The 27,149-nt window shown below is 37.2% G+C and overlaps 1 protein-coding gene across 15 annotated transcripts in view; it reads right to left on the bottom strand.

Annotated features, from left to right (window-relative positions):
• HDAC9 (histone deacetylase 9) overlaps positions 1 to 27,149 on the bottom strand; it is a 456,848-nt gene that overhangs the window by 102,610 nt on the left and 327,089 nt on the right. For all 15 annotated transcript variants that reach the window (XR_003526976.1, XR_003526977.1, XM_027639053.1 and 12 more), the window contains 2 exons: positions 22,530 to 22,579; positions 7,788 to 7,895 (listed from right to left, as the gene is read on the bottom strand). Coding sequence is in view for 13 of the 15 variants with exons in the window: in XM_027639053.1 (XP_027494854.1) it covers positions 7,788 to 7,895; positions 22,530 to 22,579 (158 nt within the window). In the remaining 2 variants the exon portion in view is untranslated. The remainder of the gene's footprint in view (positions 1 to 7,787; positions 7,896 to 22,529; positions 22,580 to 27,149) is intronic.

Below are 27,149 nucleotides of genomic sequence, written 5' to 3'. Positions count from 1 at the left end.
CAAGGGAAGTGGATGAAATGACCGCCTGAGGTCACTTTCAACCTCAACTGTTCTGTGATTTTGAGATTCTGTTCAGAAGTTCATAATCTTTGAGAAAAGGCTTTCAGGAAATTAATCCCTAATAATGAGAAAATTTCTTACCAGAACTTTTTCCCTTTCACTAGTTGATACAACAGCACACCTTGCCACGGACAGCTTTCTTGGGAACCTCTGTGTATTTTAGATGGAGACCTGGTAACTAACTCAGAGTCTGAATTCCACACTTGCAGCTCAACATTCTCTAAGGTTAGGTGTTAAAGTTGCTATTTTCTACATGTCTAAATCCCTTAACCTATCTAGCATTTAGCTCTTAAAATTAGCAGCGCTTAAACATGGCATTCTTGGACTTGTACTTGCAACTGGTAACAGGAAGAAGATAATGCTATTCTTACCAATGCCACTTATGCTGTAACACAATCCCAAACTACGCCACCCATCAGGGAGGGTAAGCAAAAGGGGGAGTGGTATAAGGCTGAGACGATCCTTGGGTACCTGTTTAGGACAATTCTGCAAGCTACTCATACTGCCAGAGCAGGAGCCAGTATCTGACCCTGGGGGTCTATGAATGCAGTGAGGAAGAACCTGTGATTTAACAAAGCAGCATTAGAAGCATGTAGATTTGCCAAGAAAATAGTAATGGACAGGAGGGAATACCATTTTGTCTTGCAGAGGAAGGTAGCAGAGGCCGAGAACACAGAAATGGACATTAAACATCGAACTTCGACAGAAAGAAAGAGTTCCCTGTCTGCTTTCCTGAAGGTCTAAGAGGATAGCACCAGAAAATACACAGGAGAAGTTGGTGCTTGCTGACTAACTTCTACACAACCACGATGCCCTGTTTAGCCACAACTAGTGTCAACTATATTGGGAAAGAAAGCAGAGAGAGAGTTTTAAGTACAGAGTGGTCATGGAGATAAGCTATGTACCGCACATATAATTAAAGTTGTATGATTATATGAAATAATAACAGTCATTCAGCTATAAATATAACCATAATTGCTGGGATAAAGTATATAAGAGATGGTTTCATATGAAATTTTGCAATTTTTGTAACTTTGTAAAAGCACAGAATACAAACTTCTATCTAAAAGATTTCACTGGTAATTTTGATTGATGGCTTTTATCAACCGTATCTTTAACAGTAGTAAAATAAGCATTCATTTGCTACTGTTTGTTACACACTATGCATTGTTAAAAATGCTGTGTCTGGATGTGGAAAAATACCTCTTTCTGTGGCTGTCACATTTAGAATTTTTTTTTAAGGTAGAGGAAGAGTTTTATAGGGCATGGAAGTAGAAACAAGGGTAGGGCAGAGTTTGCATGAGAAGTACTGTCCAGGAGGCACCTGAGCACAGAGCACTTTCCAGGAAAGGAGATTTTTGTAGGTAATCAGAGGAGCTGTATGGGGGTTTGTGTTGTTTAGGCAGGCATGAAAATTTTCTGGCCTGACGCTTTACTGGAGGAAGGACACTGTGGGACTGGGAAGACATTTGTTTTCAGATATTTTTGTTTATTATATCTTTAAAATGATAATTCCTTTCAGTTTTTTGTTCCAAGAAAACATAGCAGTAGAGTTGTGAAAGAGAGCTGAAGATTTTTAAACAGAATACTTTTAAGACTAGAAAACTAAGAACGTGGGGAGAAGAGGAGGTTGATTAAGCTAATTCTGTTTATTCACTAGATTAGTGCTACTTACCACATGATGATTCCTTCACAGTACTGTGTGACAAAGGCCTTGAGAACATCAAAAACCAAGCTCACTTGGAATGAGAGTTTCAGGTTCAATTTAAGTCATCCATGGATTATACAAAGACACCAGAGTAGCAATGACCAAACGCAGGAGGTTTATTTTGGTATTGATTCAACCTGACTTATCAGAAAGAACCATCCCAGGAATGTATCAGATTATGGTTTGGAGGAAACTCATTTCAATTGCTTTCATTCTGTTAAATGACCCCTAACTACCAGCAGGGCAACTTCACATGTGTGTGTGCACACATACATATGATAAGGCAGAAAAAGGACATATGCTTCACTCGATTCAGCTGAAGTGGATATTCGGGACAGTCCTCAGACCATGCTTTTAACTTGTGTGCCTTTTTTCTTGAGTGCTCTTTTGGAAAACTGCTTCTTAATTCACTCAAAGTTTTTCTTTTTTTTTTTTTTTTTTTTTTTAAACAGGGAATAATCATACAAATCCTATCAGCTCTTGATAGTTTATTGTGTAGGTCTCTTCTGTTTCAAATTTGTCAAGTTAAAAATATTTGGCACTACATGTTTCTATCACAAAAAAGTGTTGGCATCACCAACATCGACATATTTAAAGGATATACAAAGTGAACAAGACATTAATCCTTATTATGGGTTCTGTACTTAAAATAATTAATCTTGGCTTATAATAGTACTGAAGGGGGCCATCTGAGGCTGAAGAAAAATGTTTCAGAAGTGTTCCTCTGGATTTTCAGTAGTTCCATGGATTGCTCTGGCACTGAGTTACCAATGACGACAGAAAGTCATCTCCCATTGCAAAAAGAAGTTCTTATTAGATATACTCTTTTTAAATTATATTTTCCACCTGTACTTTTATACCTGCCAGTCAATTTTAAGTTGTCAAGGGACAGTCAGAGAAATGTACAATTTGTTATCAGAAAAGAAGTTTAGACACGTGTAGTGTTCACAAAACAACACACAATAAAACAACCATTACAACAACAAATAACATTTTGGAGGACATTATTCAAGAAAGTATAATTATTGCAAAATTATCATACTAACCTAAAACACTACCTGAATACCAAGTGCTTAAATGTAGAATCAACCATTTCATAAACACCTAATATATGGCAACAAAACAAATGGTAGCATAAGTTTGAATAATTTCATTAACAAAACGAAAATATGAGCAACTCTTACAGGAAAAAACACCCATGATTTGGCAAGCTAAGTCCTAACGGTGAGATTCTTTGGAAGCTCTAAGAGTTACAAATGAAATCTGAAACCCAAAAGACCACAGACGCAGAAACTCTCCTTGTTTTCCTCTGAGACTTGTCTAATATGGGATTTGGACAATCTCTGTACTCATCCAGTTGGGCAGCAGGAGGGAAGTACCTGCTGTGTAGGACAGACACATATAGGCAAGGGGAGAGTCTCCTGGTGCCTTGTTGCCTGTGAGTGAAGTAGTGTGACAGCAGGGAGGGGAGATGAACTGAGCTGAGCATGTAAGGGAAGCAGTTGGACCAGTCTGAAATAAATGGAAAGGGAAGGCAGGACAGCACCTCCCAGTGCCACCTCCTGTGGCAATGAGAGGAATGAAATCCTTAGCAGACACTTTCAGGAAAGAAATGCTCTCTCTGCAGATGCAGATCTTTTAGGGCCCTCTCTCTGAAGTGTGGTCATTAGGCAGACGCTAGAGACAATGATTCATAAGCCAAGTTCATGAGCTATACTGCAGGCAAAAAATCATATGCAGGGCACTACCTGTATTTCTTCTCCAAGACCTAAGGAATATATCATAAGACTTCTCTAATCTGATAAAATTATTTATTGGATATAGCTAATGACTGGTGGAATTCTATCCACCCAGATCTATATACTTCTCTCTTCTAAAGATCTGTGGCCAGCAAGCAGACTATTAAAAGCTATTTACATAAATTTGTTGGGGAAATTAGAAAGGAGCAAAGGTAGATGTATAAAAGAGACAGACAGGAGAGATGTGGCACCGATTCCATATAACATAAATACCTCATTGTACCTCACCAGCTTTTCTAATTATAAAAACCTCAAAAAAGGGTAACCTTCATGCAATACTTAGGCTCATCTCCTGTTGTAATATTGCCAAGATGACATTCATCAGACATGTAAATAAATTAGCAAAAAAAGCAAAAGCATAGCATTCAATTCAATATAACATCACACGTATTGTACTTTATATATCATTGGTGTAATTCTTTATTCTCTATTAAATATTACCTCAAAAGTGTATCAAATGGATATCCACGAGTGTTCATTATATTGTTAAGCAAACCCCCAAAATGTTTAATTTTGACAGTTGGATGTAATCAAATAAAAACCATCCAGATTGACTCCTCAGAGAAGAGAAAATTTGTTCTGATTAAAAAACAACAACAGTAACAAAGCAAACAAACAAACAAACCGCCATCACCACAATAACTTACTATTGTGGCAGCAACAGAATTTCAGTAAACCAAATTGTTTTACATCCCTAGTACTGTCATATTGATGCTTTCCTCATTAGTCAAAGAGATCAAAGAAATCTGATGTCTCACAAGGGGTTTGAACTACAGTGAAGAGAACTCAACTCCTGATCAGTTTTTGAACACCATCCAAATCAGATAAACAACACGTTGCTGTTCTCAATGAGACTTGTGTGAAATGGGACTGACAGTCTCAGGAAATTCAGAACAAAGTAAAAAACCTTTGCCTTGCATATGAGTTTGACTCATGCCCAGCTCTGTAGTGAATCTCACAATTGTTCCGCAGACTTTCTTGGTTTATTTTGTAATCTCAACTCTTTTCTTAGCAGCATGACCTGTAGTTCCAACCTATAACTATCAGTCTATGCAACAGCAAGCGATATGACTAGAGACCAAGCAATAAGCATAGAAACTGAAATGCCCAGTCCTTCCTGAAAAAACCTTTAAATGTCAGATACCAGTCAATACAGGACACTTTATGTTTGTTAGTTTCTACACTATAGATAAAAAGTATAGTAAAAAATTTCAGTTTTAAATTGATTGAATTCATGTCTATAAAGTAATTTAACTTTAGGAAAACCATGTTAGACTTTATAAAAACATATACATTCATAAAGATGTAAGAAATATCTGGGCTGCCGATACCTAACTACACTGACAAATTTGATAATTCTCATGTCAGAAAAGCACTTGTTAAATTAAACACTTAGGCATCCCATTCCTGAGGCTTCTTGTCTCAAAACCTTGTCAACACTAGATAGATATCCTCTGACATGATCCTAACATCACCATGGCTGCTTCAGAAAAAGGCATCTGTGATTCTCCAGTGCAGTGGGTAGATAATCCACTGCCTCCTTGGCTGCAATCTGAAGCACTGCTCTATGGTTAGTCCTTTCTGTGTATTGTAAATCTGCCACTGTGAACCTCACAATATGCAACTCTTCTCAGTGGAATTTCAGAGAAATCAGTCTCATAATTTACCGTTTTTCTTAAGACTACAGCAAACTGACAGCACACCATCTGATAGCAATCCTCAATGATAAACACCCAGGGAACAACTACAGTGTGTTTCTCTACTGCTCTCATCTTGCTGTTTACATGTTGCAGAGCTGTGACAGCTTGCATACAATTCTTGGAAGGTGCTTTTTTTGTCATCCAAAAATTCTGAGGCTGTAGCAGATCATTCCAGGTTCCCATCAGAGCTTAATCCTCCCACTCAGTGCTCACAGTACAGGCCTCCAATGGTTACTTCACATGCATACTTGTTCAGTGAATGCACATGAAAGTGGTCAGCTCCACTTTCTTCCCCTCAGATGCTCACAAGTACCCTACAGAATTGGTATTTTCCCTATTACAAACCGCTATTCAATGCAACACTTATTTTTCTAGAGAAAAAAATGGCAGCAAGATGGAAATGGAACACGTAAAGGCATAATGGTAAACTGGAACATACAGATCTTGGGTCTAAAATCTTACAGCTACTTACAGTTTCATCCTGAACATCATGTAGAAACCTCCAGAATACAGTACAAAAATCCTCCCTAATGCCATTTACCATATGAGGGTATTGGGAGAAAACTTGCTAGCAAACCCTAGTTTTGTATGGATGAATTAACAAAGCAAGCATAGGAAAACTGACAAAATAGCTAATGTCAAAATTATTGCATTTACAGAACTTCTTCTAGCATGCTTTTCTTCTGTCAGTCAGGCATTAATAACCTTTCCATAACCTTAAATTAAAAATATCACATGCAGATTGATAGTTCATTCAGATACCATATTGCCATGTAATTCATTGGGCTTCATGCTGGAAGTCTAGAAGCACGTTAGATAAACACCTATAGGAATGGTAGGAGTATTCCCAATTCTAATTCATAGCAAATCCTTTCCATGTCTGTTTTCTTGATGATTTGCTATAAACCAAATACTGGGCATATTTGTTGAACAATTACTTTTCCTATGTCTCAACTACAAATTGCATGAGACTGGTTCTATTCTCTGCATTGTGGAAAAAAATTCTACTTAGGATCAACAACAATGTTATAGTAAACCACATACGAGTATTACTAAATATAAAACATTTAAATATATCTTTTTACAGACTATTGCAATACCAATAGTAAGTGAAATCTCACAATGGCTAATGTTTGATTCTTTTCAGCTATCACACACATAAATAAGCAAGAGCATTCACACTGTGAAAAACACTACAAACATACAGAGGTAAGTTGTAAACATTCTGCAGCAGACTCCTGCTCATGTCAAGAGAAGTGCATACACATTATTCTTATCAAAACTTACTTTTAAACTGCCTTAGAGACTGCCTTGTGTCCTACAGTTGCCAAAGATAAAAACGAGATAAAAGAAAACCTTCTTCACATTCATTACTCGTGTTGGGTGGGAATAATGCACAGTGAGTTATGTATCCTACTGTGCCCAAAAAATCTTAAAGAGGATGAAGCACTCATAAGGCAGGATGCACAAGAGGATCCCATATGACGCGCCGTGTTCTCGATCTGAGATTTCCAAATTTATATGTTTTGTGTAGTACTTGGCTAAGCATTTCAGTGTCTGAACGTGAAAGTTTAGTAACTGCACTCAATTGTGTCAGAGCTACAGTACTGCATTTCACCTGAGTATGTTGTCATTTATATACCTATATATCTATCCATATATGTACATAAATGAATGTACCCACTTGCAAATAGATAGCTAACATATTTTGACTAAAATAAAAGATATACAGGAAGAAAGTTCTCAAGTTCAAATAAAATTCAGAATTTTAAAAATCATCACGCCATGCTAGTTCTAAAATATTTATTTCCATCTTGATTCTGGAAATAGGACTGAATCCATTAGTATGTGGATTGGAAAGTGAATAAACAGTTTCATTAAGGAAACGTTTCCTCCAACAATGTTTATTGGGTCAAGCCTGTACTCTGGCTGCATATGGTGTACCTTTAAATGGGGCCGTTAAACTACCAAATAAAATGTCAAAGTCTGTCAGGTCTGGAGCTTTTATAAATTGTTTAGACTGGGGATAATTTGGGTTTCGTACATCATGCCTTGCAGATCGCGCGGCACGGAGATAGGAGCGGGAAGGCGGTCCGGGAGGAGCACGCGGGGCAGGCAGCCTGGCAGCTGGGCACCTCCTGGGCCATCGCCCTCCTCTTCCTCCTGGCCTGCTGCCTGCCTCCCCTCTCGCTGGGTGGTATCCTGAGGTTACGCACATAACTAAATAACCATATTAAAAAAAAAAACCAAAACAACAAAAACAACAAAAAAACTGACTTCAAAGCCAGCGCCGCCGGAGATGCGAATGCTATGAATGACTTCACCTCGGGCTGCAGCACCTCTGCGCTGGAACTACCCACCGCTGCTCCAGCTCATGCACTGCCACACCTTCGTGGCCGCCCTCCCGGCTCCCCTCCCGCCACCCTCCCCGGAGCAGAGCGCTGGAACAACGCCTGCCTTCAGCCCCCCGCGCTCCCGGCCCGCCCGGTGCTCCCACCCACGGCGCGGCCCGGACCTCACCTTCAGCTCCCGGGAGGCCACGCGGGCCGCCAGCTCGATGACACAGCCCACCGCCATGCGTGCCGCCCCGGCCGAGTGCAGCTCGTTCCAAACGGTGTCACTGTCCACCTGAGCAAACAGCCGGCCCCGGGAGGAAGGCAGGGGAGAGGGGAGAGGGAGAGGGAGAGGGAGAGCATGAGAGAAAACAAACCCGTGAGGGAGGGCTGGCAGCGTGACAGCCCGTGTACAATAACATCAGTCTTCCGTGCTGGCCAGCTGAAAGGCCTTCTGGACATGGCTTTGCTTATGCTTTTTCTCTGCACGGGCTTCTCCAATGGAAACACATTCCTGTCATGCCTCGCTGCCATTCCCTGTTTAGATTTCTCATTACAAACAGTGTTACATCGGCCGGGCCAGGCCTGCTTGCCAGACGCTCCTCACGCCGGCTGGAGGGTTGAGGAGGACCTGCCACCACCCGCACCGAGTGTCCATCGGGAACAGCCACCGCTGGCCCCAGCAGCCGGCTCGGGCAGCCACCAGAGCTGGTCAGTGGCACAGGCCAGTGCCTCTTTCTTAAAAACGAAAACCAGCAGTAAGCACTCAGCTTTCCTACCCAGGCAGGAGTTGGTTGTGACTGAAATCTGAACGATTTAATTTTTTGGAGTAATTGTGGTAGTCAGTATTGCCATAGACAGAAAATTGAATTAAATAAAGCGAGAACCTCGCTGTATCTCCAGATCTGATGAATTAATAAGTTTTGACTGAAAGGCCTTATCTTCCATTTTGTAACAGATAAATGTGGTTATTTAAAGCAGAGAAAATTATCTTCTGCAATTTCTAGATGAGCCAGTGTAACCTATTAGACACTGCATGTATGTTACAGAAAATATTCTAAAGAAAACTTTATAAAGAAAATATAAAGATGGCTAAGCAGCACCGTTCTACAGCTTCAATCAGTATGCTAAAATTTTACTTTTGAAATCTATATTTAGGAACTATTTATTTGGAGAAACATAGCAAAACATATATGTGAAATATTGTGTATTCCTTTATGATATTATGCCAAGTAGACTTGCTGGTGTTAAATAGTTTGAAAAAGTTATCCAAAGAGACAGTCAGACTTCCTTGATGCTCCATGGGAAGTGCATTTAATTGTATCATACCGTACAAATTTATCATGAAAAGAAAATCGTTTAGGGATAGACAAAATACTGTGGCAGATGCTATTTGGATGAATTCCAAGCACACTAAGACATGTTTTCAGTTTGAACTAGAAGCTTCTGTTCCTAATTTCTTTGGGGGGAAAAAAAAAGGAAGAAGAAAAGAAATCAAGTAATTGAAAATGGATGCAACTGCTCTCAACTCTGGAGGTTCTGAGGAATTTCTCTGATTAGTCATTTGAAACAGAAAGAAGTTTGATCTTCTCTACACCTGTCAAATGTCTTCTGTGTTACTGTTACAATAATATTATATTTCAAGCTACTAAAATGATCTTAATTTCTAGTGTACTGGACCTGATTTTTCTGTCGTTTTGATCAGTTTTGCATGCATGCAGCAGAACTAATGACAATAGTTTGTTTTCGCAGTAGACCTAAGAAAGAAGACTGGATTTCACTTGCAAAGTTTAGAATAACAGTAATCTAACAGCACGCTGTGTTTTCATCTGAGAAACTCGAATGTTGTATAAACACAATTAAGCATTATCAGCCTGACACAGGATGATGTGTTATATCTGTTTTGTAGATTGGTACTTTGACATTTAATGAAATTTAGTAGTTTTCCCAAAGATGCACACTAATTAATAGGTAACTAAGAAAATTACAACAAGATATAAAAAAGAAGCCAAGTAGTAAAAAAAAATTACATGTATGTAACATTAGGCAGACCTTCAGATTGTCTCTGTCTTGCTTTAAAGCAACTGTGAATCAAATTTCATTTTTAAAACAAATAAAGAGATAAATAAGTAGAGATCATTGGTTAAATCAATTTAATCAAATAATAATAAAGTTTGAAAAATACTGTGCAGTATTTTAAACAGAGAACTATCAACAAGAGGGTTGGGAGGCAGTACTTTCTTACAATTTTTATGGCTAGCAAATTAAGGTTAACATGAAGGAGTGGCTGATGAAAATGATTCAATGGCAGCTGCTCGGTACACCAGGGCACGAGCAGGAACCTGCATCCTCAAAGGGACTATGATTCATTTCCAAGAAGTCTGATTAAGTTAAAATTGTAGCCACAGCTTGAGAGTACCCACCCTTCAAGACAGTTGTCTGCTCTGACATGTGAGTCGGCAGCCTCCCCATTCACTGAATGCTGAGTATTGGCCAGGGTACAGCATTTATCATTTTCTGCTTTCAACTGAGTGTGAGGAGACTGAACTGTGACAATAAGACCAAGTATCTTCCACTGAAAAATTTCCCTCAGACCACTTGAATGACTGCTGCCTAAACATACCTGGATTGGTAGAAAAAATGGACAATCAGGGAACAAAACAGTGTTTCCTGATAAATTTTCAAAAATTACCACCTAAATGAACACAGGAAATTCAGGCTATTTTAGGTAATCTCTTGGGTGTGGTACATGAAATGAATGGTAAAGTCTCAAAGCCGGGGTAGTCAACTGAAGCTGCATACTTCAATGCACTGTTATAAAAGAGAACTAACATAAACACATGAATTGTTGCTCTGAAAAGGCACAGTATTATAAACTTAGATGTCAAATCCTGTTTCATATTCCTGCAAAGTTAAGACTGGATTTCTGAGGAACATCTCATGAAGAACAACCTAGAAGAACTTGCATCACATAGCCAATGCTTTAACTATAATTAGAAAATGCCATCTCACTCCATTTTATATCTCTTTTAGTTCTGTGTATTGCCTTAAACGTTTCAGGTGTTTAAACAGAGATTTTCTTTTAGCATTACTCAATGTTTACTTTGTAAATTGCTGTTGAAATACAGTGGTATAAATGGCAAACCCATTAAAATTACAGCTACTAGCCTGGCCCAGTTGTCAGGCTGTATATGAAATGCAGCTATGTAAAATCCTACTTGATATGCTTTTCTTTACTCCTGTGAGATGAAATGGTTAGATTTTATACAAGTAAAGAGAATAAGATTAGACACTGTGGTTTCCTGGTTCTATTTCATGTATATATCACATATATCTGAGAGCCTATCTAGCTGCTGACTGTGCATGAATTTGTGACAGATATGATGGCTTCTGAATCACAGACTATGAAAAAGTCTTCAAATTCTTTGGAGCAGCTAGAGAATTCAGTGAAAAACCTATGTTGATTAGGATTGTTTTGCAGACAATATTACACAAATTTACAGAAAATACGGGATTTGTAACAATTCTAACACAGAATCTTAGGCCTTTTTTCTGTTTATTTAAATACGTTATTTCTATTTAAGAGTCCTTTGAAGAAATTGTCAGGGTAGGAAAATCTTCTGAATGTCTAACCAAATGAAAACATTTTTTTAAAGCATCAAAATGTCAGTGTTGAACTATAAGCATACTGCACATTTCGTTATCAAAAATGCTTTCACTGCTGCAGCTCTTCAAAGAAGGATTGTGCACGAAAGCCCCAAGAACCAGAGCATAAGTCCTATCTGAACACTGACTTTCTAACACACATATGGATTTACTTCACTCCGAGTTTCCTGAATGAGCACTGTAGGTTGCAGGCTTTTTCAAGCACATCTAGTATAGCTCAATCATTGGCATGTGTAGCAAAGCTAATACTCTGTAAAGCTACAGATGATAGAAATTAAGCTACCTGTCCCTGAAGTGGATGTGGAGGCATTAAAGAGGAAGGGAATGACTTAAGTGAAAAGAAATGTAGGTAAACTTCTCCTGACTGAATGAAACTAATGTTTCATGCCCCATGTTCAGAAATTCTCTGCTTTGCACTACAAGAAGAAATTGATATGAATGCTTCCTGCAAGAAATATCTATGTGATAACTTGACTTTCACAATGAAGACTTTAAGCATACTCAAAACAAGCTAGGAAACAAGAAGCCTAACAGCAGAGACATTTCAGCAGACAGAAAGCTTGTACTGTAACCCCTCTTCCCTGGAAAATTTCATGTTAAGGCTGACTGTAAAGTTTGGAAGTTATATTATGATATATATGGATATACTAATTATACCTTGCTTGGGTTATGGCGTGTGTATCTGAAAGTGGAGAGGAAGGATATGAGAATACATCTGAGAGAGAGATTGCTTACTTAATGATCTTTATGAAATCACTGCAGTTGATGACCCTGGAAATGTTACTTGTCCTGCTATTTACATTTATCCGGAATGTACTTTAGGGGGCAAAAAAAGTAATGTGAATAACAATGTGAATAAAATGAATAATTTTGAAGTATTTTTAAGATATATTTATAACTGCTTTTTGTTTTACCTGTCCCTTTCCCTGCTGCAAAATCTATTGACTCCTTCTCCTTTCTTTCAGTTCTATTTCTTTTGGAAACCTCTTGGAATCTCCCTAGTGATCAGTGGATCACAGTTCTGCTGACCAGAAATGCTGCTCATAGTCTGACAAACCTTTCAATTTTTCAAACCTGCATGGTTTATTCATCTATACAAGTTACTTATCTTTCTTGAGTAATTATTGTAAACTCTGAAGTTGCCTTAAATACACATCCAATGATACCTATATAAAAATGTAAGAGAGGCCCCAAGCTACTGCTTTGGGATGGATGCAAAGCGTCCTAGAACTTTCTGTCCCCACTCCTGCTCACACACACACAAACACACACAACTTGTTATTTAATGTAAATCCAGCGTTTGCAGTGGAATTCTGATTTTATGCCTAAACCAAATTAAAAATATACTGAATTGCTCATCCTGCCCTAGATTCTCTGCACAATTGTTGCCATCATTAAAATCAAAACCAGTCCTAGAGTTACTACGTGTCTCTACAAGAGAGATTCTATTTATTCTCTGAGAACAGATCAGAAATGCGATCTGTTATCTATGTGTTCATGGAAACTTTCACCTCTGATGCTTCTTCAATAGCGGTCATTGTATTCTGTGTGTCCAATATCCGTGGCAACAACCTGAAAAGTAGCAGTTCTTTACAGTAGTTTAAAAGAATTCTTTGCTCTTTCTTTAAAGAGCAGAGGTTGAGCTCAACTATTCTTGCATGGAAGTTAATTCAGTGTGCACTTCAGACGGTTACATTTCAAGACAAATATGGAAAAACAACTACATTAGAAAAAATTCTGTCCTTTGATATAAATGGTTATAATACTGATGAGTAAATAAAATCTGATTAGCTAACAACATTGTACCTATTTGAAGTAAACAAACTGATTAAGAAATCTGTGACAAATAATATTGGAGAATACAGACTTCCTCAGTGATACTGAAATTTAATAAAACTTGTGTTTTGCAGAGCAAATTCCTGTGTTTTAGCTTTAAAAGCATTCAGAATCTCACACTCTTCCACTTATGCCAGAGCAAACACGTTTCTATCACTGGGGTTTTTCAGTTCTCTGGCACGAAAATAGAAATTAAATATTTTCCTGAAGTGTTGCAACCTCTAAAAATTGTGTGTGGCATTTTGGTACCACTTCCAGCAACGAGTCTGTCATTCTTGGAGACCGTTGGTGCCAGCGAACGCTACCGCATAAGTTTGTAATACTTTGCTCCTGACCATGAGCAGTGCAGCTTCCCAGGTGTCACGCTCATAGCTCTCACCTCCCACTCTTACAGATGTCCCGGTGATCATTCATCACCTTTGTGATTTCCACTAAGAAGCAAAAGGTCCTCAATGTGCTTCTCAGCTGCTGTTTCATCTCACCATGACTAAAGAAGCGAAGGTGTGCACATCATCTCCAAGGAACAACTTCTAATGAATGGCCTGTCAGCCACGTCTCTCGTTAAGGAACAAAGGAGAAGAGGTTTGCATGGCTGATGTTTCTTCCATAAATCCTGCATACAGGAAGTGTGTAAAAGTGGACTACTTTAGGAAAAATATATACAGTGAGCTTCCTTTATTTTTACTGCTGTGTTAGAGCTGTATCAAAGATTTTTTCTGTCAAAGGCATTTCTGGCTGTTTTAATCTAAACTGCCTGCCATAAAGAGTACCCAAAATGTCAACTTTTCATATTTTCTTGCCTACCAGTGTGGTTTACAAATAAATTGTGAAGGGGATGTGATCTTTAGGCTCCAATGGGATGAATAGTTCAGAGGATCATCACAAATCATTGCTTAAACAAAAAGTATGGAATTCCCTTGGTCTTGCATTGACTACTGTGTTTTAATAATTCCAGTTGGAGAATTTATCAATAGTAATATTCATTGAAAAGGACTTCTAAAAATAATTTTGGATGCTAATAATTCTGACCCAAAAAGTCTCTTTCTGGCAAGAACAAGGAATGTGGACAATACAGGTACCCACTGTATGTAGAATATTTAACATCTTTAATGTTTTTCCTGCCAATAGCAGTCTAACTTGCAAACCTATTATAAATCAAAGCGAATTCCCATAAAATACTCTGTAAAAATTGCTAAGTAAAAATTAATAATTGAATGCTTAGCAGAGCTGCTGATGTTTTTAGTCAGCCACTGATAAAAATGCAGCACCCCTGCTTCTATAAAAATGGAGTTTATCTAAAGGTTTGTGAAATATGTGAGTAAGTACTATGTGAGGTGTGTATTAAAAAATAAATAGCTTTGCATTCAAAATGAGAATCAGAAAAAAGTCAAGATGAAGCCTGAACAGAATAATATCTTAAGAAGAAATAGTTTTATTTTGTTTCTCACTTAAACTAACTTTTATGACGGGCATCCAGAATCTCTGTATCTCATAAAGCGTACATTAAACACTGTAAAGGAACTCAAAACCTCAGTGAAACAGTGATGTGTGGATCATTGGTAGGGGGAATGGAGGGAGGATAGCATGGATTAGATGTGGATTAGAACTTGTTTTTAGAAAAAACTCATAAATAAAACACTTAGGCCCAGATTCAAGTCTCAGATATGTGGCATATATGACCAGATGCTTGTAAAAAGTGTTACTGCACTTTCAGACCTAGCTGTGAGTACTCTATTAATTTAACTTTATATTTGTTTTAGTATTTAATGGGTTAGTATGTGAAAATGCTTGTGCAACTACCTTCTTATGTTTGATCATGCAGGTTCCGGGAGTTTGTGGACAACTAGATACAACAATGTATAGTTGATTGTAATGCATACAGTTACAGAAAATGCAACTTTTTTGTGCAAAATTCAAGCCTTATTTTTAAGAAGTTTTGTCATTTACTGCTGAACACATTTTTAGTAATACATAACATTTCAGCTTTCTTCTTGGATGTAGATGATCTTTATGTTAGAGGCCACCATGGAACTATGCTAGAACCTGGTGTTTATTCAGACAAGCAACACATGAACGTTTCCTCTTCAGAGAGCTTTTCTGGGGTTAAATTATAAATAAACACATGATGTGTTTTTAAAGTGCAAATGTGGATTCTGCTTTAATTATAGAATTCCCATCAAATCCATATGTGTGTGTGTGATTAAGTCCGGGGAGAGTGAATAGCATAGTAGATTGTATATGGTACTATTCCATTGTTTAATGTATGTGTGCATATTTGTATTTATGTAATGTTTCTTATTCTGGAAAATAAGAAGGCTTCTTTGTATAATGCTGGCCTTTGGCAATACAACAGTTTTTAGGAAATGCAAAAAATGATGTAAGACCTTTAAAGATTTTACTTTTTTGTAGTTCATTAACTTTCCAATGATTTTCTGTGTTCCATGTGTTTTATCTTTGTTTACAATTTTAACCTGGTCAAGTAGCAAAGAAAAAAGGCCCTTTGTTAAAAAGGGGAAAAGAAATTGTCTGAGGGACTGAATTCTGTATTTGGCAAGTTGACAGATTACCACTTCAGCTTTCTATCCTTACCTACTGCACGTAAAAGCAGCTTAGGACTATTCTAAAACAGTCCATTGCACCTGCAGCAATACCAAGGAACTATGTCTCTCAGTTGAATATTTTCACTCTCACTGGTCTAAACATCAGGCTCTGTAGTGGATGGCACAGGGCCACCTCTGTGCCAGGGAAGGACAAGATAAGGACAAAATATCTGCCCTATAGTATGAAGAGATTTTTTTTTTCCTTTTTTTTTATGGCCATGGTGTTGATATGCTAAGTGTGGAATCCTCTCTCTGCCCAGAGATGGGACACTGTTAGATTTTCCAGAACCAGAGATGGAGTCTTTTTACCTCAGTAAAGGAAGGCTATCTGTCTGCTGTGATCGAGATTCATGTTATCAGCCTTGTAAATTTTTTTTTTCCTCCTAAAATCAACGTACCTAAAATTTGGAACTTAGCTGTTTCAAGTCCCTGTCAATGAAGGAAATCAAAACACCTTCAGTCAGTTCTTCTGATCTTAGGTGAACTGACTCCTGCTCTAGTGATACTTATGGCTATATGTGGTTATATAGGCAAGAAAGGGTGATCAGGGTCCTGCTTTGGCTGTTTCAGTAATTTGTCTTAAATTAGGTACGTAAAAGCTGGACAAGTGAGTTTTCAGAGAATTGTTGCTCTGAACTGCAAGTTAATTAAATGTACAGGTTTTATCTTAATTCCCTCTTTCTTCATTAGTTTGCCCACTCAAGGAAGATGTGAGCTTGTCAGCTAGAAAACCCAGAATCCTCTACGCATGACAGCTTGACTAAAGTGTAATATTAATTAATACGTTACTACAAAGCATAAACCACTGAAACAGCTGACTGCCATGAATTGCCAGAACTGACAGGGTATACCACCTAAAAAGTGCATTCACCAGCACAGCTGGGAGTACATTATAGACCCTCATTCCCTCATCCTGTGCATAGCCTCAATAGGTTTATCTGGAACTGCATCAAGTGATGGAGCACAAAGTCCCTTAAATGCTCTGGAATGACAAACCTCCAGCCCCTACTCTGGTTTCATCCCCATTGGCCTTAAGTTGTTCCTTGAGGTGGTACCACAAAGGTCTTTTTGATCACATATTTTGTTGACCTCTGCAGAAAATATCACACGGTCAACACCATGTAACTGTGAGTCCTAAATAGTCTGCAAAATATATCAAGTAAAGGATAACATGCCCGTGAGGTTGTTTTGATTAAATTTTGAAATTTCTTTAGGGATGGTGTAGCTGACAGAGGCTTAAGAGGTAAACAAGTCCTTCATTCCCAGAAGCCTTCCACAATATGGTTGAAAATGTTATAACTGGCAAATTTCAGTAGGTTAATAATAAGTCATTTAAATTAATAGTGAATATACTGGCAGCATGGTATACTAAAGATTTGACAATGGAAGGCTTAATATGGAATAGATGAGCTTCTGGGACTTAAAGATTGCTTTCCCCAAACCAGGAAACCAACATTTTTTTTTTGTTGAAAGGACTATACTTATTTTCTTAAAGCCTGAGATACAGGAGAAAGACACAATTCTAATATCTGTGTGGAGGTGATGGTTAATTTGAGTGCCCAAACCACAGGCAGTCTGATTTCTTTGTAGACAGATTTTTTTGTGCACACTTAAGGAGAGAGACACCTAAGCAGCCTGGACCCTAAAATTTGCTAGAAGGAGGCAATGCCATTGCCAATATTTTCTTAATTTTTAAACTATTGTACCACAGTAATGGAACCAGATTGGTACCAGTAGCTCTTATAGAAATAAGAGGAATAAGAGTCATAATGTGTAAAGGCTAAAAATTCTTCCTGGGCATAGACTGAGAAGATCAAGGGAAGAATGAGAAGCAGCAAGAAACAATTTTTTTCCTGGATGACTTACTAAACTTGTATAGTAGTGAAATCTTGCCTTTCTTATTGCATTTCTTCCTGTGTGGTCAGGACAAAAAGTAGCACTGTCCAGCTGCCACAGCAAGGAATGCCAGGAAGAAAATTTAACATTCAGAAAGCAGGAATATTTTGTAAATTTTGTAAAAATATAGAGAGATTTTATAGCTATGTATTTCTTTTCTTGGTAATTACAGACCAAATTGTCTTCTGATACGAAAGATCTAAGCTATGTTTCAGTTAATGAAACAAGACCAGCTTATCCCAGCAGAAAATATCATCTCTGTTTTACTGCTGTAACAGCAGAATTAGAGGAAATGCAACGGACATTCTGTAATATGTACAAGCCATTCTTAGCCGTTCAGGTGGCTCGATGTTTAGCCCATGAACCACTTTGTTCAGTTCACTAAACATTAATTCTTCTGAAGTCTGATTTTTTGCAGGGTGGTGTTCTTCCCCAGCTCCTCCTCTTGCAATTTAAAGGTCTGACTTTACACATTACAGGTTTGGAGCAGTGTCTTTAGGGGGGTAGAGCAGGGGGATTGGATAACTGCCCAATTTCATATGATAAAAGTGAAATTCTCTTCTGTCTGCAGGAAAATCCCCAGGGAACAACGTATGAAACCCAAACTTAAATAAAATCATATCCTGTTTGCAAACATCATATTCCCTTTGCTTCTCAGTAATCTGGACCCATAAACCCCAGCACAGCTTGAGAGCCCATTCCTCATCTAAACAAATGCCATAAGCCCCTTTATACTTTTACAACCATGTCAGAAAATAATATTGACTGCCAATAGTGATGTGATTGGAGTTGCCTCCTCTGAGCCATAAAAGAAGCAGTCTGTTATCAATTTCTCTAAATGCATCAAGGGAATTATGGGTCGGTTCAGTTCCAAGTTATAAATGACAATTCAAAAGCCGCAGAAGTGTTTGAAGCTGGGAGCCGATGATGACATTATCATAAAAGCCTGCTCTTCTTTCCTTTTGTGGTTTTTTTTTGCCTATCAGCTAGACAAAAAAATATGACTGAGAAATGAGTTCAAGATTTCTTCACACAGCAGCGGGTCAAGCAGGCAGGAAAACAATCACTATTTTTAGTGACAGACTGAGATAAGGAGATGAAACTTACTGCCATTAAAAGTAGATTTCTGCTTCTCTTATTGTTATTTTCACAGCACAACAGGATAGGAATTGCAATGGATGGATGCATTGATCAAATGATCAGTTACAGCTCTGGTGGCTGTTTACAGATGAAAAATTGTGGAATGATCTGACAATCCACAGAACCAAAATATAATTTGTGATTATTCTCCCCATTTGGCCACTTCACCTGCAATCTACCCACCTCTCCTGGAAAACTTTTCACATTCCAAACCTCTGACCAGCTGCAAGAAACCATCTCTTGTTATTAAAACTGCTGTTCGTAGAGCTGCTAGTCTGTCTCCAACACAAAGAATTTCATCCCCCTGGTATTAGAATTCTTTAACAGCAGTTGGTTCTGGAACAAGGTTAAGCTTGAAAAAAAGGAATAAAAAGCATTATTGCAAGAAGGAGGTCCCATACTTCAGTGGATGTTATACTGCTGACCCTGGATAGTCCTATGATGGAAAAATAACCAAAATTGAAAGAAAAGCTGTTATTTGCAAATTTAGCAGGTTAGTTTAGACAATTTACTTTTAAGGATGAAACAGCTTTTGCTCTTAGATAAGTAAGCTAATTATTACTTACTTAGTTTCTTATAAAACTGTAAAGTGTATTGTTTGATTTCTTCGGAAAGCCTAACTTATACCAAGCCATATTCACCAATGACTGACATAACCAGTCCCTAGCATTAGAAAGAATATTCATATGAATGAAGGGTGCTTACAAAATGAGGAAGTTGTAATTTTATATGCATTTTGCATTGCTACAAAAGATATAATGCTGTGATGGAAAAGGATCAGAAAATATTAGTTATGGACACAGACTGCCTCCTGTTTGCTTTTCAAAATTCTTGAAAAAAACTTTCTTTCGCTATAACTGTAAGTAGTATCCAAAGAAGAGGATCTCTAATGCTGACTGCAGTTTTAGAACAGAGATAACAAAATCAGTAATAGAGTAGAATTCAGGGTTACAGAGGTTAGTTGGACTTTAATTTGGGAACAATGTGAGCCATCCAAAACTCATATCAATACAGTCTGTAAAGCCCATCAGTTGATCAATGTCTGTGAAGCCCTGAGTTCCAGTCCGTGATCCAAGAACAGTTTTCATTCTGTTCAGTGATTTTTTTCACATCAAATTTATAAGCTTTCTGTGGAACAGGGCCTCAGAGCTAGGATTTCACAGTATTTATAAATATATAATAGGTAGACTATAGCCTTAGGTACATGGGCTGTATCCTACATATGCTCTGCCTTACTTGTTTGGTGCTCTTTCCAGCAGTGGCACAGCTTCAGTGCGTGATATGAGGGTCTCCAACAAGAAACAACATTTGATCTCCTGTGTGGTAACAAGATCCACTAAGAATGGGATCTGTGATATTAAATCCAACCTGGGAGTGTAGAGAACTAAGCCCAGGTTTCTCATCCCCTATGTGAGTAGTCTAACTACTAATCTGTTTCATAATAGACCTGCATAATAACAGCCAGCAAGGTTTCTGCTTGGTTAGAAGACAATAGGATGAAAGATTTCTGAAAACCCTGGTTCAAAATGCAATCGTAGAGTCTCCTGCAAGAATGGAGTTTTTTTTCTTAACATTTTCTCATTGTATTCTGTAGTAAACAAGTAGTGATGCAAACAAGCAAGAAAAAAATTACAACAAACATTAAAAAAATTTCTTCCATCTGTCCTTAAAGTCTTTGCATGAATTACTCTTCCTGCTTTACATTGGTTACACTCTCTAACTGTCAATTAAATTCAGAGTTACTAAGTAGCAATATTTCTTGTTTCTTTCCACCATCATTTCTGAAAGTAAACTTAAGAATTGTTTTCCACATAGTTTGAAGCAATTCCCTATCCCAGAGCTCATCTTAACCAATCAACAGCTAAATATCACTGAAAGAGAGCTCCTAATCTGATTGTTTACCTTGAAAAAGGTCATAACCCATTCCTTTAAAAAAGCCCCACAGCAAGCCTGACAGTAATAATATGTAGAAAGGCAAACCAACTAGAAAAAAAATAAATAAAAGATCTGTTTCTACAACATGTTCTTTAATCCAATTGCCATGAATTTAAATAAGAAATAAAGCATACAGACTGAAAAAAAAAAAGGGGAAGGTTAATTTAAATGCTTAAAAAAATGAAGTTACACTGAGCAATTCTGAGTTGTGTTAGCCTTAGAATGGACAACATACTGTCATTAGTTGGAGGATTTCAAAGAACATCTCTAGTCACAATTTTTTAATACCACAATAACTTGTTTCACAGAAAAATCTTACCCTTTAATTTTCAAAAAGAGTACCATAGTCCTATTTACTATCCAAGGCCCTCAAATAGATTTTTTCAAGATATTTTTTTACTCGGAAGCTTGAACATCCTTTCTCAACTTTATTCATTTCTTGTTCAATTTTCTCTGCAACAGCAGTATGAAAAATTACCTTTTTTGTGCACCATTATGTGCATATATGCATGCATGTGTGAATATGCACACACAGAAGTTTACAGAGGTGCATGTGGACACACATGTCTACATGTCAATATGTAATGTTAGCTGAATCATGTACAGAAAAGATACCCAGGTTTCCAAATTAGCGAGTTACTACTTCCGAATTTTAGGCAGAATCTTCAGCAAGCTGGGCCTACAGTGGAGGAGCTGGAATGATTACCACTTCCTGATTCTTTTTTTTTAAGTCATAGTGGATAAATCCTCAAAAATTACTAAATACTGAAAGGTAAAATGCATTTTTTTCTTTTTGTGTGTGTGTGTGTTAAAACCTTACAAAATGAGTATTTCTTCTCTCAGGTATCTCATCATAAAACCCCCCTGTATAAACATACAAGTACGGTATGGAATTTATCCTTTGTGAAAAATAGAAGTAAATAAAACTGTAGAAAGTTGCATTGAAAGTTGACCTCCAGAGATTATGGCTTTATCTCTGCTTAGATACTCAGAGAGATACTCAGAGAATTCACTCAGAAACAGTGGAAGGGAATCTCATCCAGACAGCCCATTGATATCTAGAATTATGATCGTTTCACTTTCATATTGACGACATCAGTAAATAATGGACCCAGCTGGACCAAAAGTGTAGAATGCTTTTGTGTGAAAAACCCATGTATGAGAAAAATTATTTCTCCCTGGCATTATCTTCACTAGAATTTAATAGGAGCATGATACCAACATCAGTACAAATTCTACATGTTTTTCAATAACTTAGCTTCATTCTTTTACCTAATGCTGCAACATGTTTTTGTCTGGAGATTTTTGTCTACTGTGTCCTGATACTTGCAAGCTTGTATTTCAGGTTTAATTAATTTCAAATCAGGACATAAAAATGCTCATATAATTTGTAACTTTAACAATATCCAAGTTACCAGCTAGCAGTTAGTGAGCCCTTTTCATGCTAAATGTTAGTTTTGGTAATTTTTTTGTCCTTTCAGAGAAATGTGGAGCTATATTTACTTTTCAGCAGTACACAAAACAGCTTCTCCAAAGCTCATTATGCTATAAAAATTGCACGCGTGTTACTTTCCTCAAGAATAGAGCTCACATAAAAAAACCTAAAGTGGCACAACTAAGGAATGGGTACATTTACACAAAATGTGTTCCTGTCTAACTCTTCCTTATGCTTATTGTAATGTACTGTCTTCTGTGTCTTTGAAAAAATAGTGCAATAATGGATCAGGTTTCATCTCTGCTTTTTTTATCAGCTTCTGAAGACTTTGAACTGATAATGCAGTAGTTCTAAAGTATTAATGAATGAACACATATGTTGTGTGCTGTCCCTCTTGCAAAAAAACCAAACATATACTTACCCCAAGTCCCCCACAAGGCAACAAGGAAAATAGTTTTTGAGACATGTTTCCTATATATTAAAGAAAAAAGAAACAATAAGCATAATTTATCAAAATGACATTTAAATACTCAAACAGTATTTCCTTACTCTTTACAGTAATTCAGATTTCATTATTATACTATGAAAATGCCATATATTAGTATAAAAATAATCACAATACTTAGAAATCAAATCAGCCATGGGAAAGTTAAGGTACTGTTATGCAACAGTGACAAATCTTAACATTGGAAAGCAGTATTTTTTAAGGAATGTAATGATCAAATCTCTGCAGAAAGTCACTCTGAACTAGGGTGACTAATCATCCCGATATCTGTAGCTGATAAGCATCTTGTCTAAGCTAGTCATCTTAGCTTCTTCTCCAGCTGGTGGAGTGAGGCAGGCACCTCCACCCAGCCTAGATGACTGATGGGATGAATTATACTTGAGAAATACCTGTTTCTTTTCACTGACAACAGAGGGAACTCTCATTAAACTTAAATGAAACTGTTCATTTCTTAAATTTGTCACTCTGAAAGAGCTTTTCCTTTGAAAATTGCAGTCTTACTCTTCCTATGTAAAAATGCTATTTTCTTCATTTACATACCATCAATGAATATATATATATTGTTTTAGTATTATTCAATAAATACATTATACTAAAGGGAACAAAAACTTAATAAGCTCTAGAATCTAATTTCTAGCTAGTTCTACTCTGTATATTGGCTAATATAGGGTTTATCTTAATATTTATGCTCTTTATTTATTCTTGGGGTTTTTTTTGCATTTTTTGGTTTGGTTTGTTTTTTTGTACTACTAAACTCACTGTTTATCTTGATAAGGACAATATAAAAACTGGGTAAGGATCTCAGGATTTGGTGCAATTCCTATCCCAGTATGAAATCTGATCCTAAGGCAGCCATGGAAGAGAACACAAGCTTTTTCCCTGCCATATCACAGAACCAGCTTTGTAACTTTGCCGTCTGGAGGAAACATTAGATAGTGAATCACTTGAGTTAACCTGGAGGAGCCACCAGTTGTTATGGAAGGGACAAACACTGCAGTTACTCATGTTTAGCAGGTGCCAACAAAATGCATAAAGGCAATTATCAGCCATCATCTTTGAAGTACAAGAGACCAGACTGCAAGGTCTGAGACTAAAAAAGTGCTTTACACTTTTGAGTAAAATCCAAGATGCATTTTTAACTGGCTTGAGGTCTTTGATCAGTTTGCACAGTGTGCCAGAGAAGACAAACAAAACCTCCTGTGGAGCTACCAGGGGAAATGCAGGTGCAGCAGCTATACAGAGTATTCTCATACTGTGAGTCCTGATGGCCCCAGACAAGCAAGGAAATGTTGGCTGCAGGAGATTGTCAGAGTAGAGGTACAGGCTGGAGTTTCCAGAACTCTTCCTAAGCAGGTCCAGGGATCAATTTTTCACTTTTTACTGTGGGGAAGATGAAAAAGTCTTGATCAGGTAACTAAAAAATTAGTGCTGTTAAAGTGCCAGGAGACATTAATGGAATCATAAGATGCAATTTGAGATAACAGAAGGGATTTTTAGATTATTGAAGGACTAGACCTTTTTTCTTAAATTCCATTGCAGAGTTGAGACACAGGAGACAACAGATGAATTCTCATTTACCTCCCTGCAGATGGGTTCATTGTGCATGGTAAACACTATTAAAAACAACAAACACAAAGTAAAAGCAGAAAAGCAGATGGTTAAGAGGAACTCTAAAATCAATCAAATGGTAGTACTAAAACAGGAGGAAACAAGCATGTAAGCCTTTTCAGTGTATCAAGAAACTTTACAGGATACTCACTTCTTATTGTATGATATTAAAAAAAAAGCAGTTAACAGACTCTGCAGAACAAGAAAAATGTTGAGATTTCATGAAAAGAACAATGGGGAAAGGTTGTACTAAGAGAAAGTGAGACCATCACTTAGATAGCCTCACAAAAAGGAAAGAGCTCAAAACACTCTACCAGAAATTAAAATCAGTAGCAAAAAGCTGAAAATGAATTGAAATGAGAATCTCCCATGATATTTGAAGTTGATGTCTCAGAAGATATTGGTTTACTTCAAGTCAGGTAGAAGACATATTTTAAATAACCAAATGTTTTTGGCTTTGCACTGGGGCAGAGTTTGTAGTCACCAGCAAATCCCTTGAGATTCAGTACAACAATTTACTGATAGAGCTAGAAATGATCGAAGATTTGTATTCTTAAATATCAATGCACAAAGGCAGGAGAAGCTGGTTTGTCAAATTAGGTTCTGAGGCACCCCTAACTAACTGAGGTCAGATTCCTACAGAAGTCAAGGAAGCTGCTTAGGATGTTGACAGCTTGGGACTGAGAGTCTGATGAACAGGAAAAGTGATGGGCAAAGACTCGCTTTCAAAAAAAATAAATTAAAAAATGTGGTCACTTTTAACCTGATTATTCTCAGTATCATCCCTCAAGAACGAAGCCTTTTCTGTTAAGTGTTTATTTCTTCACTAACTTGAAATTGCAATTGCATGGATGCTTTCTGAATGTATATTTTAGTTATACTCTGAATACTGACTCACTGTCAGGAATGTGTTGACAGTATATTTCTCTCTTTTACAAATTTTTAATCATTGGAAACTTGACTTTTAGTAACACTTGCTTAATGACAGTTGGAGAAGGAAAAAGGAAGCAAATTTGTAAGAAATGTTTACTGTTCTGCCCTTGAACTTAGTCAAAGAGATTTGTAAGATTGTATTCTGTCACATGAAACCATAATGTGATGTGACACTCAGTCTGCATATTAGTTTCCCTCGTGTCAAGACAATCGTAGTGCAACATAACATGTTGTTTAACATAACACACTAAAATACATCAGTCAAAATCTTAACTGCGCAATGGTGTAGAAGTTGAAGTGATCAGTTGGAACAGATGCATTTGTAGGCCCTGATGCAGGGCACATAAAACCAAGAGTTCAAGCAAGTTTATACTTGTAAACCAGTACGAATAGGTGAACAATAACTGTGTGCATAATTCTCACTGATATCAGTAGTTTGCAGTCATTTTGTTATGCAATCTTCCAGAACAGGGGTTTTTTTTCTTGAACAAGGACACTGAAGTAGGCATTTATTGACAAGTAGCACATTTCTAGCTGTAGTCGTAGTTAAATTTCATTCCTTTGAGTGTTTCTTTTCTGTTTGAAAGATACAGAAGATGCTTGTTAGGAAAAAAGAAAAAAAAAAGAAAAAGAACTTCAGACAAAGCAGGTGTACTCTTCTGAACAGGGAACAAACTCTTTTCTGGAGCATGAATGGAGAAAAGTGATGCCTCTGTCTTTCTGAATGGGTAGAGGAGTACAGAAAGGAATTATTAGGTCCTCCTTTTCAATAGCATGTAAAGCCATTATTTGATGGAAGTATTTCTTAGAAAACAAAATACACTTTCATTGAAATAGAAATATTTTCTGAGACGATGTTGTTATTGACAACATCTTTTAAGAGAAACATTTTCTTTAGATTTTTCTCATTTGGTACACATGAATTTCTGTACTATAACAAGATGTTAATTTTAATGTCAGGATTGGCTTGGTTCAACCACACTGAACTGGGGACAACAAAAGGTGGAACAGTCACACTGCATTTTGGAATAGTGTAAGAGACAATTAAGTTCCTTTATCCAAGAGTCTGGAAGCCCAAATGATTAGAGTTTCCAGCCAAAAAACAGGCACATGCAAAAGCATGTGGGAAGGGTGTTTTATTGACTGTTGTCTTGGTAAATAGCCATGTGAGATGCAGCAAGAAAACATCCTAGAAACAGAGACAGAAAAGGGCATTGAGCCAAGGATACACTCAGAATATATTCCAAGACTGTGATCTTGATATAAACTTAGAGAATAAACGTTTTGGACTAAGTGTCTAATAAAAAAGGCAAAGAGTGTCAAGGAAAGAACTGTGGGTGAAGATATGTGTTTCTGAGATAGGAGAAACAAAGCTTTATGCATTCTCTGTACAGCAGCAGAAACACAGTTAGGGTACCTGGGTCCATTCATTTTTTCACCTTGTATCTGCAACTGCACACTGCATCCCAGATGCTGGTCAACCCCTGAGATCCAAAATTGGAAGAATATTTTATATCAATGTATGTTATATTAAATAATGTGAAAAATAAAATTAAATTAAGCAAACAAAAAAAATTAAATGCTTGACTGTATCAAAAAGAACATTTTGACAATGTTGATCATATCAAATCAAAATGTTTCTAAATTTTAATTTTGCAGGAATTTAGAGCTTTTTCTTGGAAACGCCTTTTTTCTTTCCTTTTAAAGGAGGATTTCCTACCTTAGAAATTCAGGCTCCTTATTATACTGTAAGTATTTTTCAGTTTTGAGGTTGCCTTGGCTAAGAAGATGTACATATATAACATTGCAATCAAGAAATTTTTCTTATCTACTCTAATGACTTACTGAAACAACAGTCTGCCTTACAGAAGAAACACTTAGCATTAGTTTCCAAAGCAAGATAATTACTATGTATTACTAGAATTGTGGCAGCAATTTCTTTGGTTGGCTAGTGTTATTTTTGTTTGGGTTGGATTTCATTACGTTTAGGAAAAG

This window comes from Corapipo altera, unplaced genomic scaffold (assembly GCF_003945725.1).
Source record: "Corapipo altera isolate COAL_440 unplaced genomic scaffold, ASM394572v1 44, whole genome shotgun sequence".
Lineage (NCBI taxonomy): Eukaryota > Metazoa > Chordata > Aves > Passeriformes > Pipridae > Corapipo > Corapipo altera.
This window is presented reverse-complemented; position numbering and strand designations above follow the sequence as displayed.